Consider the following 18,361-nt stretch of genomic DNA (forward strand, 5'->3'; position numbering starts at 1 on the left):
TCCAGTGCTACTCAGTCCCACTGAAGACAGCCCGAGTCTGCTGAGGTCAGCATCCTCTCACGCTTAGTTCCTCCTCAGGCTTTCCTTATTTCCAGGTTTCTTATACTTTCCTATCCTATGGGGAGCCAATGACTCTTGAAAGAACATCATGCTTGAGGGGGGCTATTGTTAGAGAATTTACTTAATAGGTCAGTAAGTTTTCTCTTCCTTGTTCTATTTTCTATAAGCCAGAAATGAGACTGTATCTCTTTGGAGTGACTCTTCACTCCACTCCTGTCCCGGTGGGCAAGTGAACAAGTGAACATCCTTGCTCTGAATGCAGTTTAAAATGGGAACAAGTGGGCATGTCCTACTCTTCAGATCTGTACCATGAACACCAGCTTTGGGATACTTCTGGGGTTCCCATCCATCACAGGTGGACTCAGCTTTCCCGGAAGTTTGGGATTACCAGTACAGGCTGGTACCTGAGTCTCCTCAAATGGTCTGTAAGTCTGGAATATGGCAGGAAAGATTGAGGGTTATATGACAAATGAGGGGCCCCCTTCTCCATTCTGCTTAGGCACTTAGGAAGTAAGACAATCTGCCTCTAGGTAAGAATTGGTATTGGCTATAGCCTGTCTCTTAGACTAGCCACTGGGGAGGGAAGATAAGCTAAGAGGCACTGTACTATACAGGCTTTTCAACTAAGGCTCACAACAACCATGAAAGACAGCTATTCTTATCTCATTGCACAGTCAAGGAAGATGAGGTACAGGGAACTCATATAATATTTTTAGGATCACATGGCTAACAAATTTGGAATCTAAGGCATAACAGTGATTACACGGCTACCCTTAGGTGGCTCCAAGGCAATGCTCCAGGACATCTCCAGGTGGATGGGCATTTCAGAGGCTGAAGGAGGATGATAGGCCAAGTGCTGGAAACACCAGTTCAGTTTTCAGATAAAATTCAGAAGTAAGGAATCAGATGTCATGTGTGTTGACGTTTTCATTAGCAAATGCTTTCTTATTGAAATAAAAAACAAAAAACAATAGGTGCAAGTGAAATAATTCAAGATCCTGATGTAGAGAAGGGGAATGAGTCAAGGCATTGGTGGACTCCCCCAAGAAAGCCCAGGCTGGGTCCTCTCTGTCAGCAATATGCTACAATGAAGTACTGTCCTTATTTTAGGAGTGAGTTTCAATGTCTACAAAATTCTCTATTTTAGTACTAAGTCCTGTTATTACACTAATTTTAAGTGCTACTTTAGACTTCCATTCCTGGCTTATCATTTTGTTTCCAGGCATGATATCAATTTCACATAATGATAATCCATGTCTTCATAGTTTACCTGATAGTATTATCCATGACTTTAAATTGTTCTTTTAAAATAAATTATTTGGGTCTTATTTTTGGTTGAATACTTTTTTTTGGGGGGGGGTGGTGGTACTGGGGATTAAACCCAGGGGTGCTCTACCCTTGAGCCATATTCCCAGTCCTTATTATTTTTTATTTTGAGAAAAGTCTTGCTGAGTTGCTGAGACTAGCCTTGAACTTGTGATCCTCCTGCTTCAGTTTCCCAAGAAGCTGGGACTACAGGAGTGTACCACCATGCCCAGCTGGTTGAATATTGTTTTAAAAAGTGCTGTAAATTAAAATCACATGAATGATCTTGCTCTTTCAAGTGGGTCACTTACCGGTGTAGTTACAGGTGACTTTTCACTGCTTGGAGAATCTACTGCACAGAATGAAAGAAAGAAAAAGAAAGAAAGAAAAGATAATGATATGAGTTATTCCTAATTGTCTTTCTTTCAGATCCTCTTAAAGTACTGTGTAGTTCCTATGTCAGCTTGAAAACTAATTCAAGAGCATTAGAAAATCAAAATAAAGCAGACCTCTAAACCCTGAAGCAGGTTGTACCCATCACCAAAAGAAGTAGAAGTTTTCAGGGTAAAATGATTGACCACATCAATTAGCACCAGGTACTAGACTAGGAAGCAAAAACTATCCCTCTTAGTGCTGGTTCTCAATATACCTTGCATTCTGGCTTAACTGAGCAATCCTCTCCCTGTCTAGATGGAGAAGGATACAGACAGGCCAGATGTCATCCAGGAAGTAAAGAGAGTGACACAGTTAACAAGAGAACCATTACCAGTTTCTGGTTCTAATCTTTGTTTTAAAAAATGTGGGACTGGACAATAAAGAAAGTTGTGGATAATAACATTTCTTTGGATTCTCAAAATTGAATGAAATTCTACGGATTTCCTTTCAATTTCAGTGTAACTGGTATTGCTATCATAGAGCTAGCTCTTTGCTAACTGTGTGTCAGAAACAAGCATTTTTTCCCTGAAATCAGAAATGAAGACAAATGCCAGAGACATCATTGGTTGCCCCAACATGGATTTGTGCACAAAAGAAATGCAGCTACCCAGTATGCAGTTTACCTGACCGGGAGAAAAACTGGGAACGTCGCCAAGAGTTCTGAACTCTAAGCGGAACACTGGCAGTGCCAGGCGACTCTAGATCAGACGGCAGAACAGAACAGAAAACCATGAAACCAGTGAGAGCTGAATAGGACTAAGTCCCACTAGCAAAGAAGGCTTGATTATAGTCGACATGGGAATTGGGAGCCAGTGAACCCGAAGTGCAAAATGTTGTACAAAAAACACATTTAAAAAGTCTGAAGACAACAACAAACAAAAGTCAGTAGAACTGGCACAGTTTATGCACTTTTGTCTATCTTCGTGGGGTTAGGTGAAATTTTTTTAGGTTTATACTTAACAATGATGTTGTTTAAACTTTACCTTTCAAAATGGTAAAACGATATGCTAGGCAGGAGAAAAATGCACAGTGGACATTACTTTGGGAGAACACTAGGAAAGTACAAAGGCAGCAGAGACAGGGGGTTTAATTTCTTTATACACACGATGCTTTATGAAGGTCATGTGTGCAAGTCTGTGGCAGATTGAAAAAAAGAAGTGTCCATGTCTGCACATGGTGCAATGAGTGCACAGAGCTCCTGGCAAGTGTTCATATCCTTACACTCCAGTTTTTGAAGTGTGTGACTATTTTACCAAAACACGATTTTGACGTATCTTTCTACTGGTGTGTGAGAGTTGAGAAAAGGATACTGGTCACCTTTAAATGTCTTCTATAAAAGTTTTCATAGCATTTAAAGACTAAATTGATGTGTATGTATGTGTGTTGGGGAAACCTGTGGAACATCAATTAGGGTTGACTTTTGGATCTTTAGTGGCCATATGATCAGTTCATAAACAGATGACTTTAAAGAAATATGGGTGATATCACTCTCTGGGGGCAATATTATTATTATTATTTCTGAGAGTATTTATTAGGTGTGGCTCCAGGAATCCTGATCCTGACCTTATGGCTCTTTTGGACTTGATGTTTGATTTAAGACTAGTCACTTAAATGTGTATTAACTTTTTTTTTCTTTTTTTCTTTTGGTAATGGGGATTGAACTCAGGGGCACTTAACCATATCCCTAGACCTTTTTTTTTTTGTATTTTATTTAGAGACAGGGTCTCATTGAGTTGCTTAGTGACTCATTAAGTTGCTGAAGCTCGCTTTGAACTTTTAATCCTTCTACCTCAGGCGCCCAAGTCACTGGGATTACAGGCCTGGCTTGTACTGACTTTATATCTGGGCAGAGACTCATTATTTCCCCCCATTCCAAGCCCAATAAAAGATAAATCATGTCTTTTAAGGTTACATTTATTAAACGTCTTTTGCTCCCTTTAAGAATTTCATAAATGCCAAACAAATATTACTGTTATTTTTGTAGCTATCAGTGGTGTCTTTGAGGCACAATTTAAATAAATACTTTGATTCAGTGGTTTTTGGGGTGTGTTCCCCAGATCTCCACATCAGTATCACCTGGGAACTTGTAAGAAATGCAACTACTCTGGCTCTTGTCTAGACCTACAGACTCATACCCTATGAGGGTAGGCCCTGTGCCTCACAGGGGCTGGGCACATACTCATGTTTGAGAACTCCTGCTTGAAGCCATGTCTCTAGGATGTAAACACTTTTTTTTTTTTTTTTATGGCGGGGCTGGGGTCGGGGTACTGGGGATTGAACTGAGGGGCACTCAACCTCAGCTCTTTTTTGTATTTTATTTAGTGACAGGGTCTCACTGAGTTACTTAGTGCCTCACTGTTGCTGAAATTGGCTTTTTTTTTTTTTATTGAAATTGGCTTTGAACTCGGGATCCTCCTGCCTCAGCCTCCAGAGCTACTAGAATTACAGGCATGTGCCACCGTGCCCCATGTGAACACTTTTCTTTTCAGGAAAGCATTCAGGAATAGTTTATTTTTGCTGGACATCTCATTCTACACTTCTGCTCCTATTGCTACTATTCTGCAATCACTAGATTACCTTATCAGTGGTTATTCCAGGCTAGGCACTAAGCAAAACGCTTTTTGCAAATTATCTCATGCAACGCTTCTGATATCCCTAAAGGCTAGTGTAATTGTTATTTCTAATTTACAGGTGGCAATTAGACATTAGAGAGAACCCAATGGGTGTATAGGTAAGAACCAGAGGAGCAGGAATTGGAACCCAGACATTCTATTGCCAGCCTCTGTAGCTACAATATAATTCTCTCTTGGAGTCTCTGCAGCTCCAAACATAATTCTCTTAAAGTTTCAAAATGTTCCAGTGCTACTAAATTTTATTTTTTTAATCATTCAACATTGGCAAAGCATGAAGTAAAATCCCAATTCAATAGCACATTTCCCCAAATCAAAATGCCTTACAACAGGTAATGGAATATATAAATACATGACAATACAACTAATTAATATGGCTTAAAATATCTATTCCCACTCTATATTCTTTATCCACACAATTACAAGTGCTAGAAATAGGGCAGAATTAAAATCTGTCTAAATATAGCCAATTGCTGGCCCAGTTGTGAGCCTTGATTTTTTTTCCAGTTCCCTTCAGGATTGTAGGCCTGACAATTTAAAGCAAATGCTTTGAAGATAGTATTGAATTTACTTCCACATGAAGAGATGAATGACCATCAGTACATGTGCCAATTAATTCCCCACCAAGTGCTCCCTGTTTTATATACAGGGCCCCAAAAAACTGTCAACAAAGACTAATGGGAGGCAATGCAGATTCTGTCAATGGTGACCCCAAAGAGCTGCTCATCCTTAAAAAGAGAAGTAATGATAAACCCCAGTCACAGTGAACCTGTACCATCCTTGTTGGCCTGAACTGATAAATCAAATCTAATACACTTTGGGGAAAGCAAATTTTAAAAGAAACACAGGAATCTTATTGTCCTACCTCCCAAACGCTAGCCATTTCCACATCTAGAGAACCTGCATTGGTAAAGCCCAGTGATCTGTTTTGAAGAATAATCCCCATGGATAGTGCAACTCTCAGGACCCATCCTTCAGGGCTCATATTTGTAAGGGTCCTTCCTGGTGGTATGGGCACCTGAGTTTCTCATGAGGATAAAGGGATTAAATTTGGATTCTTACAGAGCAAAGGGGTGAATTCATTAACCCATATATGGCCTATAAGGTACTTGGCGGGGGTCAGTGTTATTTTAAGATCTTCCATAGTAATAGTGGGTGCTATTTAAGATCTTTGTGGGCCCTCACTCCTGTTTTTAGAGGTCACCCCTTCTCCCATTATATTAAAATGTATCAAAAATATGCAGCACATTAAAATATATCCTCAGTATGTTCTCACATATACTCTAAGAATGTATTTTTTAAATGTTTCATGTATTCTCCTACTATAAAGTTGTTAAAAAGGTTAAAATTGTTGCTTACCAGTAACACATTTAATCTACATAGTGAATGCTTCATCATCATGTACAAGCAGAAATTATTAATGGAGTAAAAAAATCTGACTTTTTAACAAAATGACTGTCAAGCTAAATGGATATTCTATGAAGACTAAAATGAACAATAAATTTGATGCAATATTAAGATTGTAAATTTTTCAAAACACTTATTGATTTTTAAAATTTTTAATTGCCTTTTTATGTTTGGGAGACAATGCAAGAAATTTTAAAGGTCTCAAACATTTGGATAGGCCCCACTATATCCTATAATGTCTGATTTTGGTGACAGGGGTTCTCAGCTTGATCAAATAGAGAATGTGGCCTCAGTTTCCCATTCTGAAGTTATTTATTCAGCCATCGCGGACTCTGGCAAAATGTCCCCCGGATAAAGGGACATCACAATAAAGGGTGTAGTCATCTTTTAAAACAAAACATTTTACTACAGACGGGCCCAGCAGAATATGTAGATCTAAAATTAAAACATTTCCTTCTCTTTACCTTGGGAATTGAGATTTGGCAAATGTAGTTGGTTGGTTTCAGGCATTTTGTCCAGAAATGGAAACGTCAGGGTTGCTTCTGGTTCTGGGGATTTTGGCTTCAACACCTGGATCATGGAAAACAGATGTGTACATTATAAGCATTATCCATTAATAAGTATACATGAAAGAAAGTTAAAGGATCCCTGCCTATTACATAAGTCATTAAGCTCAAATACTAATTTATTTTTATTTTTATTTATTTATTTATTTAAAAAATTTTAGTTATACATGACTGAATGTTCTCTCTGATTTGTGGATGTTAACCCAAAACAGGGAGATCAGGGAGGGGGACAATACAAATACACGGGATGAGGCTAAGGGGAATGAAGGGAAGGGAGGGGGGAGGGGAATAGGAAAGACAGTAGAATTAATTGGTCATGACTTTCCTAGCCTTGTATTTATATATACGACCAGGGTAACTCCACATCATGCATGACCACAAAAAGTGGGAACCTAATAGAACGAGTTATATTTTTTGTATGTATACTCTGCCAGAACACATTCTACTGTCAAATATTTAATTTTTAAATGGAAACTTTTTGCCCCTTCCCTAAAATCCTTTCATGCTTTTCTACATCAATATAGAGATCAATTTTTTCAGAGAAATCAAATAAGAGCAAGAAATGTGATGATCATTTTCCTTCAAACCCAGAAGACAGTAGTCTGTCTAAACTATACATAACTTTCTCTCCTTTTCTTATTGGCAATCACATATTCTCCTTCTGGTCCCACCCAATATTGAAATTATAATGTCAGGAAATGAGATGTATCACCTAAGATGCTCAGAAGAAAACCTTACTCCACTCCGTAAGTGCTGAACATTATAATAATATTACCTTTTAATGGACATTATTCTCAAGACACTATTCAAACAGCCACAAACTTATAAAAAGCACATTAAAGACAATATACTTTGCCTGTTGGCAAAGAAGCATTGTTATAAATAACAACTCTCAAATAGTGCCACAGCATTGATGCCCTTAGGGAATTTTGTACACATGTTAGACTTCTTGTCCTTCTGGTAGATAGTTCCCAAATTACAGGCTTTACAAAGTCTTCTGTTTGTTTTGTTAAAATGGATTTTTCTTATTATTACTATTTAATTTTATTTGTTTCATCCTAATCTAATGACCTTTCGTAGGAGCACCTCATGCAGACTTGGGTGTTTCTGCTAAAGACCAGATTATCAAACTTACTTAAACAACATCTAAAACAAGACTCTGAGCGTGAATCTGAATGAAGAACACAGCTGCATCAGTCCATGACCTTCTAGCTGCTTGTAGGCCTTAATACCGACCCTGGTCTCTGGCCGGCAGCTATGTTCCCAATAGATTAATGTGATAGCTAATAACCTGAGGGTGGGTGAGACTAAGGGGCCACTTCTTCCATCACAAGTTGATGAGTGATTGGGTTCTCAGGATGAATGAACGTTAGAATTTCTTCTCCATAGTATTTTATTTTTCGTTATTAATCATATATTCAACCCTAAAAGAATCCTGAGTAAAATATAGTCAAACACCTCATTCATTATTACTGAGGTCAACCAGATGTCCAAATGAACTTGTGTATTAAGCAAACAGCAAAAGTTAGTCCTATTGAAGTTGACAACCCTCAAATCTTTTTTTTTAATATATTTTTTTATTGGTTGTTCAAAACATTACAAAGCTCATGATATATCATCTTTCATACATTTGACTCAATTGGGTTATGAACTCCCATTTTTACCCCAAATACAAATTGCAGAATCACATCGGTTACACACTCACATTTTTACATAATGGCATATTAGTGACTGTTGTATTCTGCTACCTTTCCTATCCCCTACTATCCCCCCTCCCCTCCCCTCCCCTCCCATCATCCCTCTCTACCTCATCTGCTGTTGTTCAATTCTCTCCCTTGTTTCCCCCTCCTTTCCCCTTACATCCTCTTCTATGTAATTTTGTGTAACATTGAGGGTCTCCTACCATTTCCATATGCTTTCCCTTCTCTCTCCCTTTCTCTCCCCCCACTCGTCTTTGTTTAATGTTAATCTTTTCCTCATGCTCTTCCTCCCTGTTCTGTTCTTAGTTGCTCTCTTTATATCAAAGAAGACATTGGCATTTGTTTTTTAAGGATTGACTAGCTTCACTTAGCATAATCTGCTCTAATGCCATCCATTTCCCTGCAAATTCTATGATTTTGTCATTTTTTAGTGCTGCATAGTACTCCATTGTGTATAGATGCCACATTTTTTTTCTTATCCATTCATCTATTGAAGGGCATCTAGGTTGGTTCCACAGTCTAGCTATTGTGAATTGTGCCGCTATGATCATTGATGTGGCAGTATCCCTATAGTACGCTCTTTTAAGATCCTCAGGGAATAGTCCGAGGAGGGCGATAGCTGGGTCAAATGGTGGATCCATTCCCAGCTTTCCCAGGAATCTCCATACTGCTTTCCAAATTGGCCTTACCAATTTGCAGTCCCACCAGCAGTGTACAAGTGTACCCTTTTCCCCACATCCTCGCCAACACTTATTGTTGTTTGACTTCATATTGGCTGCCAATCTTACTGGAGTGAGATGGTATCTTAGGGTGGTTTTGATTTGCATTTCTCTGACTGCTAGAGATGGTGAGCATTTTTTCATGTACTTGATGATTGATTGTATGTCCTCCTCTGAGAAGTGTCTGTTCAGGTCCTTGGCCCATTTGTTGACTGGGTTATTTGTTATCTTATTGTTTAATTTTTTGAGTTCTTTGTATATTCTGGATATTAGGGCTCTATCTGAAATGTGAGGGGTAAAAATTTGTTCCCAGGACGTAGGCTCTCTATTTACCTCTCTTATTGTTTCTCTAGCTGAGAAAAAACTTTTTAGTTTAAGTAAGTCCCATTTGTTGATTCTAGTTATTAACTCTTGGGCTATGGGCGTCCTATTAAGGAATTTGGAGCCCGACCCCACAGTATATAGATCGTAGCCAACTTTTTCTTCTATCAGATGCAATGTCTCTGATTTGATATCTAGGTCCTTGATCCATTTTGAGTTAACTTTTGTGCATGGTGAGAGAAAGGGATTCAGTTTCATTTTGTTGCATATGGATTTCCAATTTTCCCAGCACCATTTGTTGAAGATGCTAGCCTTCCTCCATTGCATGCTTTTAGCCCCTTTATCAAATATAAGATAGTTGTAATTTTGTGGATTGGTTTCTGTGTCCTCTATTCTGTACCATTGGTCCACCTGCCTGTTTTGGTACCAGTACCACGCTGTTTTTGTTACTATTGCTCTGTAGTACAGTTTGAACTCTGGTATCGCTATACCTCCTGATTCACACTTCCTGCTTAGAATTGCTTTTGCTATTCTGGGTCTTTTGTTTTTCCATATGAATTTCATGATTGCTTTATCTATTTCTACAAGAAATGCCGTTGGGATTTTAATTGGCATCGCATTAAACCTGTAGAGAACTTTGGGTAATATCGCCATTTTGATGATGTTAATTCTGCCTATCCATGAACAGCGTACATTTTTCCATCTTCTAAGATCTTCTTCTATCTCTCTCTTTAGGGTTCTGTAGTTTTCATTGTATAAATCACCTCTTTTGTTAGGTTGATTCCCAAGTATTTTATTTTCTTTGAGGATATTGTGAATGGAGTGACAACCCTCAAATCTTAACCTGATTCTATTTCCTCCATGGATGAGGCTGACAGAAACACGTTTCCAGATAATGTCTGTTTGTAAATAAAATAGTTAATTATTAGCAGAAATACACAGAATGATGATATTTTAAAGGGTCAGCCTCTATGCACGAGAGTTTTGTTTTACAAAGGTGACACCCTCAAGTGAATCAGAAAATAAAAGCTCTTGCAAATACTTTTATGATCACTTTTATCTAAGAACTATCAGTAGGGAAGGAAGACAAGGGAGAAATTCACATGGTGAAGGTGAGAAAATCACTGGGTACAAAGACTCTCATTCTATCTGCTAATCAACTAATAGGTGTTTGTTAACCTGGAGTCCAAAAATGGAATTCTGGGGGTATATGTACTTGGTACTAATAGATATCTAGGATAGCAATCCTGTGCTTTTTATTTTAAGCCTTAAAATATCTGAGAACAATGTTTACCAGATAGCTTTGACTATCCGCAGCACAAAACCCAAAAATCAAACTTCAAGATGCCTGGAGACAACTTTCCCATAGTGGGGTACACGTGACAAAGATGGCTCACACCAATGAGTGGACACAGATGAAGAATGCCAATGAATACTTTTTAGTCATGTTTTTCATTTTGTTTGATAAAAAAAAAATCTAGGAGTGATATAGAGTTTTCCTTTCAGTTTAGATTTAAGTGAAAAAAAAATGAGTTTGGAAGGATAATGAAAACAAAATTTCTGAGTGTATTGTGGATAAGGCAAAAATCTGCAAAGGTGGGAAATCCTGCCTGTCCCTGACCTATGGCTTGATCTATAATTTAATTCCACTTTACAGACCTTCAAATCCTTCTTGGATTCTCCACATAGAAAAATGGGGACTAGCTAATAGATCTAAAACCTTACATATTTCTCTATATACTTAAGAAAGGACCCTGGAGCACCAAGGCAACTGGCTTGAAGACTGTTCCATGGACACATGGCTCTCAGTTCTGAGCCAGGGACTGTGTCATGATCCTTGTTGAATATCTGGTATCTAGTGTGGCACCTGGTACAGAGAAGGTGCACAGTCATTACTGGTTGAGTAAATGAGAGATTAATGAACAAAGTGATAAATTTTTCATTTTAAAGTCAGATTCACATTGTGGGTCGTTTATTTTAATGGTGACATACACCACATTAACTTTGCCAGGTATGCAAGGGAGTGGTTCTCCTTCTTGCTGGCCCATTAGAATTACCTGGGAACCATTAAAAATACAGACACCTGGTCTCTTTCTCTACAGATTCTGATCTAGTTAGTCCAGAGTAGGGTTAGTGGTTTTTAAGACTACCAGAGTAGCCAAGGTTGAGATAACTGGGGTAAATGGTGAAGATTTAGTGTCTGAAAACAAACCAAACTAATGTAAATGAGACTCCAAACATGGAAGAGATTTAATAAGAACACAACTTTAAAAGTTATTATAGTAGAATAATAATCTCCCGAGTTATTTAAATTAAATTTTAAGAGATGATGAAAGAATATATGCTAAGTATTACTAATAAGAAGTAAGTTTCAGTGACTTCTCCCTCTCTCATCCTATTTTGGTGTGTATTTTTAAAAACATAACTACATATAGTGTTGCATATTGTTGCATGTTTATATGTACATAACTTTATATGTTTATAATAAATTCTTCTCAATGAACATGTAGTTTATCGGTTTTCAGGGAAAAATGCAGATTAAAGGTAGGAAAGCGGATTAGGAGAGAAAACAAATCATCATGCAGCCCAGCCCTGCTGTGGGCAGCACGCAGAGCCTTCACCCCGGGGATTCACTGCCGCCCTCCACTCTGTACTTCACCTTTTGTGACAGCACTAGCTCCACCTTTCCGCTCATCTCATTTTCTGGCTTCTTTTGGTCTTTTTCTTCTGGCACATCGTTCTTCAGCTGGGGGCTGGAGGAGAACTCCACAAAGGCCACCGTCGGGCTGCATCGAGTCACAGTTGTCGTAAAATGCTGTGGCTCTGAACAGGAGTTAGACAGAAACAGAAAGAAGAAACATAAAATCACAAGAGGGACTATGTTCCTTCAATGAGCACTTAAGACTAGTTCCTTCCCTGGCAACATGAAGCTTAGTTACAGTGTGTGTGTGTGTATGGGGGAGGGTGCTGGGGATGGAACCCAGGGCCTTTTACATGCTAGGCAAGCGCTCTACCTCTGAGCTATACCCTCAGCTCAGTTTTTATGAATTTTTTTGATGTATGTCTTATCTATTGCTGCTACAGTGTGTCAAAATATGACCTTCAAGTCAGGCACCGTAGCGCATGCCTGTAATCCTAGTGGCTCAGGAGGCTGAGGCAGGAGGATCAGGAGTTCAAAAACCAGTCTCAGCAACTTAGGGAGGCCCTAAGCAACTTAGTGAGACCCTTTCTCAAAATAAAAAATAAAAAGGGTGGGGGATGTGGCTCAGGGGTTAAGCACCCCAGGATTCAACCCCTGGTACCAAAAAAAAGATCCTAAATTGTAGAGTTAGTTATATGGGAAAATATAATATTTTTTAGGAACTGGAGATAGACTTTCAAAAAACAAAACATAACCAAGCAGCAATGAAGTCGGGGATTCTATTTTCATAGCAACTTTAGTTCTATAGTCAGAATTTCCCCAGGAAGCCTCCAGGTGGCAGCACAAGCACACCCCTTGTGGAGTCTACCTACTTACCTTTCCCATTCATGAGGCAACATCCTCAACTCCATCATATCTCAGGAGTTATCATCAGATCTTACCTTAAAACTAGTGTGGTAAGAAACAAACCTGAGGAGGCGAGTTTTGCATTCCCTTTTCTTGGTTTTCCACCATCGTTCTCATCCTCTTGGCTGTCGGGTTCAGTTTCCTCAGTGGTTGTCTGAAAAAGATATCCCCCCCCCTCCCTTGAATCCTTTGAAGGTTCTTAAAAGATAAAGGATATTTCTGAATAGTAAATTTCAGGCTAACATGGTAGGTAGCCTATGTGATTTATCTCTTCTATTCCCTGGACAGCTTTCTGGTGAGAGTCCATGTTTGTTGGGGGAAGACCATTTCTGAAGGAGGCAGGGGACACGTGTGTATTCCCTCTTCCCGGCTCTCCTGTCATGTGTGCATCCCCACTTCTTCCAAGTTTCTAAATCCTAGATATCATCCACTTGTTCCTCAGTACCTTTCGACTTGGCTTATCACAGTGAAGTAGGGTTCTTTGGTTTTGTTTTTTAAAGTTGCAATTAACTTCTCAGGCGCCTGTCCTGGGCATAGCTGCCTGTGGCTCCTAACACTGTGGGTTTTATTCTTGAGGCTCTTTTCCTTTCTGGGCTCCTAGTGACTTCCATTATGGAGTTTCAATTTGTGCATGATCTCTCTCTCTCTTTCTGTCTCTTTCTTTCTCTGTTCCTCTCTCTCCCTCCTTCCCTCCCTTCCTCTCTGCCTATTCTTCTCTCATAGGTTCTTCTTCCTTCCTTTTCATCAAAATAGGGACAATTCCTAAAGATTTCAACTGAGCCCTGTTTCCTCCACTTATGCCAAACCACCCTCAAATGTATCAGTGTTTTCCCCAGGTCCACCATTATGTTCTCTCTCCATTTATGACTTGTACTTTCATTTCTAGTCCCAAGAGTCCATCAAAGCTTCAGTTCAGCTCAACCGACCATGAGGGTCATGGGCAAATGGATGACACTCAACATGCTGATCCCTGTTCCAAATCTGACCATTTCTGTTTATTCCCAGCATGTGAAATAACCTTTGAAGTGACCGTTGACTCCTGCCTCATGAGTGTTCACATTTGCCAAGTCCTGCCAAGTGTGAAGACAACAGTTTCATAGCCATCTCTTCCTTTCTGTTCCTATAGATGGGATCTGTGGTCAGCCCTCACTCCCTGTTCTTCCCCTGAGTGCTCTCTCTCATCTTACCATCCAATCCACCTGGCACACCACCATCATATCATGTTCATCTCTCTTAGCAGGATCTCAATTTTATTACTTTTATGCTTGTGTTCTTTTCATTACTACTTCAGCTGTATCACTTTTATGCTTGATGAATTTATACTAGTAAGAAAATTTAGTCAACCTAAATGTCCAACAACTGGGGAATGGCTGAGTGAATTACTTGTCCATAAGGGACATATTATGTAATCATAAAAAATAAGCTGTTGAACAATAATTAATGATATGTGAGAATACTTATTATCTAATGTTAAAAAACTTAAAATGAATATATATACATATATATGGTATATACATATTTTAAGATTATATATGGCTACAGATATAAAAAAAATGCTCATTAATACATATATTAAAACATAAGGGACTAGGTAGGGTTGTAGTTCAGTAGTAGAGCACTTGCCTAGCATGTGTGAGGCACTGGATTCAATCCTCAGCACCACATAAAAATAAGGTATTGTGGCCCATCTACAGCTAAAATTTTTAAAAAAACATAAAAAGTAGGGAAATATGAAATGTTATTAGTGGTTATTTGTAATACACTTAAATTGTGGATGATTTTTTTCTTCTCTTTATATACATTTTACTTATTCCAAAACATCATACAATGATGTATGTCTGTAACCAGAATTTAAAAATAAATGTAGTTTTGCATTGTTTTTCATTGGAAGCCAAATGATTTTAGAATAAAGTTCAAAATTCTCCCAAGATTATACTAGTTGCTTGATAAAAATAAATGAAATATTAAACACTAGCTAGGATAACTTCACAACTACAGAGAATAAGTCAGTGACTATAGTGTTTTTCAGTAGACGTTTTCCATAAAGAGCTAAAGTTGAATTTTTAAAGCATATATAAAATAATTCATAAATTTAAAGAAATTTTCAGATAAAGTCTTCAGAAAAGGCATTACTAAATGCTTTATATCCCCCATGGGATCTCAAAAAGTTATAGATTTATTGGTCTCTTGTAAGTGTATATATTTTATCCATAAATCAAAAATTTGCCTCACAAGTCACCAAAATAAAAGCCCTTTAAAGTTAATGCATCAGTGAAAATTGTCAATGAATTTTTAAAAACAAAGAAACTTTAAGCAACAAATCTTTCAAGTTTCTAAATGATTTTATAATAGCACTAGTGGTAAAAATGTTTTTTTTTTCTTTTAACAAGTGTGGTGTTTTGAAATCCTTGTAATTAGATGGGAATTTCCTACTGATAAATAACCTTAGATCAGTTCTAGAAGAAAATAAAAAGAAGTTAAAATGTAATTTTAAAATCTTGGGTAGGAAATAAGCATCATATTGATATATTTAATGAATTTTATAATTGTTTCATATACCCACAAGCTTGAGTTGAATCTCTTTAAGAGACTTAATGAGTGAAAATAATTAAATATTATAGTTAAGTTAGACAGCAGAGAGAGAGATAGGTAGATGGTGTCTCTGTGTGTAGATTTACATTGTTATTTGAGCCACTGAAGAACAACCAGTTTAGCATTATAAAAGAACAAACTGGGTTTTACAATTTAAAGTATACTCACACACATACCGAAATACTAATACCTGATAGTATTTTTGTTTTATGATGCTAATATACACAAAACTGGCAGAAACATTGATTTTTAGCTTCCTTCCCCAAATGAATTAGATTATTGAAAACTATCTGAGGCTAGGAAATAAATTTGCAGTTAAAATATTGAGTGATCCTCTTGAGAACACTGGTATTTCCAATTACTAGAAATCAATAACCATAAAACAAGGCCTTTGCAGTCTAAAAATAAAGAAAGAAATAAACATATTTTATTAAATATAAGATGTCAGCACTTTTAAGTTGTATTATTTTAGGTAGTACTGAGAAAGAAAGCATATCATTAAATATGGCATACCATCGGTTATAAGAGAAATCCTGATTTAAAGATGAAAACATGAAAAGTGTGCCACTTGGTATCAATGAAATAAGATAATTCATGAAGCCCTGGAGTCATAATGTATGATGCAAACAAGGCAAGATTCTCCAACATTAACTACTTCACTAAGGATCACTTTATTGGCACACCACATTCCAGTAACATTTGACTTACGCATGACTAATGGACAACTTCTGCTTTGAAGAATTAAAATAACTCAACACTTGAACACTGAGCTCTGGACAACCCAATTTTTATTACCTTGAAATGATAGTTTAAAGGTTATATCCTGGCATTTGATACGGTAAAACAATGGTAGCAATAGAAGTAACCACAATCAATATCCACCTCACTTACCAAAGGTCAGCACCGAGGGGGGCCCTTGATGTGAATGATCTCACTTAATCCTCAGAGCAAGTTTAAAAGTAGTAACAATACCTTGTTACAGGCGAGGAAACTGAGGCCAGGACATTAGGACATGTTCCCTAGTAGGTAGTGGGGTGGGAACTCTGCCCTGTGCTATGACCCCCATGCTCTATCATCTGGACTTGGAGTCAAATCCACCTTCAAGTGGTCCCCCAGTATTTTGAGGTTTTCATCCATAAGCACACTCAGGTATCTGAGAGTTTCAAGTTCATTTCTGAAATGATCAAACTGCCTTTTCACTTTCCTTTCCTCCCTCTACCTCCCATTCATTTATTCTGTATATCAGACCAGAAGGCTGCCAGCCACCAATCCACATCCAGGTTCTGAAGGGGAAGGGGCCAGACATGTAGCCCATGTGAGGCAAACAAATATTCTCCTAAAATGCATTATCTATGGAATTTATACTCTCAAGCTTAGTTTAAATGCACACTAGTCATCAAAACCAGGCTACTACTAGCAAAATATGTGGGATAAATTAAGAGACGCAGCAAACTGCAGTCCAATTTGAATAAAATGATCCCATTTAAAAATACTTTATATGCACTAAGAAAAAGAGGAAAAGGATATACATTTTAAAAACAAACAACAAACAAAAACCCTTCACAGTACTAATTTGTGAATTGCTGGAGTAGTAGGTAGTTTATATTTTCAGTTTTCTGTCTTCCACAATGTACACAGACTCTCTGTAATCAGGGGAGCCCCCTTTAAGCCAGTTTAATTAAGTTGTGTCTGGCCTTTCCTTCCTGAAGGCTTGTTACTTTTGTACTCACTCCATTACTTCCAAGGAAATGAGTTTCAAAGTTGGCAGTTTTAAGCAGCCCTGATAGAATCAGAGGTTGGCTTCAAAAAAAACCTGCCTTACTGGGAAATGTGCTTTCTGACCCATACTTTCCTTTGGTTGCAGCTCAAACAGAGAAGGGGCCTTCCCTTCTCCAACTGGCAACACTTCCTCAGGAACGAAAACAAGTAAATAAAAACAGAGCGCTGGATGTGAATGAATGAGCACATGGAAGGGTTCACGTGAGACCAAGCCAGGAGCTGGCCTCCTCTTGACTGACAGAGAAGGGATCCAAACCGCCCGGTGCCAGACTCAGCCCTGAGGCCACAGGTGGGAGGTGTCGGCTTCCTAGCTGAAAAGGGATGTGGTCCAGCCACAAAATCTACCTTTGGCTTCTGGCTGCTCCTTTTAATTAGAACCTTGGCAGTGGACTGGTCCAGAGAGGAAGCAAAAGGGCAAGAACCATCCTGAGCCCTAGGGCTTGGGGGCTGGTCCTATTTCTAGGCTGCAGGAGCTGGGGAGTTTGGACTGATCCTTTAACCTCTATGGGCTGGTGCAGTGATGCCCAAGGTCCTTCCTGAGCAGATATTCTGGAAGGCCGAGTGATTTCCTGGCTCCATTCTTGAATAACTCATCTGGACAAGAGCCTGGAAAACTAGCCTATTTATGCCCTGGCATAATGACCCAGGTGCCACATATGCAATGTATGTGTTTCTCCTTTCACTTTTAGATCTTCAAGTATGTGCTGCCTCTAGAAGGAAAAGAAGTTCCAAGGAAGATCAGCCTTGCCAGGCCTTAAACCACATATACTTTGGAAATCAACAATATAAGGCTCTTATCCAGGTAAGACGGGCCAGGTTTAATTTTTTTTTATCTTCCCTGATGTATACTTCCCCGAAATCCATAAACACTTCTGAATCTAAATATCTTTAATCACTTTTAAAATGCATTCACTCTAACAATGGAATGACTGCTTCTGGTTGGAGAAAAATGATTTCTACAGAAATGTTTGTTGACATTTGACATCTAAAAGGAATCTGCAGTTGGTCTCCGCTGGAAGAAAAGAGCGCCCACTCAGATGCCTTTGCCCTGCCTCCACTGAGAAGTGAAGCTTCAAGAAAGGTCTAATTGTCAGTTTTCCTGGATCCAAAAACGTAAGGAAAGTGCTTAATTTTCAAAAGGAAGGCCCTGAACTTTCTCGAGATGGGAAAAACAGACCTACCTCCTTACTTCACTTAAGAAAAGCAAACAGACTATTTCAGCGACCTGACAGCTGAGTCTGGCCCTGGGTCAAAGAGGGAGAATCGCCAGAGGCCTGGTGGGAAGGTGCGAACCAGCAGG

The 18,361-nt window shown here is 38.5% G+C and overlaps 1 protein-coding gene across 16 annotated transcripts in view; it reads right to left on the reverse strand.

The window, feature by feature from the left end:
* Positions 1–18,361, reverse strand: part of Limch1 (LIM and calponin homology domains 1) — a 313,082-nt gene that overhangs the window by 24,951 nt on the left and 269,770 nt on the right. For 15 of the 16 annotated variants that reach the window (XM_026387247.2, XM_026387242.2, XM_026387234.2 and 12 more), the window contains 4 exons: positions 12,754–12,844; positions 11,803–11,966; positions 6,302–6,407; positions 1,677–1,717 (listed from right to left, as the gene is read on the reverse strand). In XM_026387247.2, the coding sequence (XP_026243032.1) occupies positions 1,677–1,717; positions 6,302–6,407; positions 11,803–11,966; positions 12,754–12,844 (402 nt within the window). The remainder of the gene's footprint in view (positions 1–1,676; positions 1,718–6,301; positions 6,408–11,802; positions 11,967–12,753; positions 12,845–18,361) is intronic. The other variant, XM_026387159.2, reaches the window with a different exon arrangement.

This window comes from Urocitellus parryii, chromosome 10, assembly GCF_045843805.1.
Source record: "Urocitellus parryii isolate mUroPar1 chromosome 10, mUroPar1.hap1, whole genome shotgun sequence".
Lineage (NCBI taxonomy): Eukaryota > Metazoa > Chordata > Mammalia > Rodentia > Sciuridae > Urocitellus > Urocitellus parryii.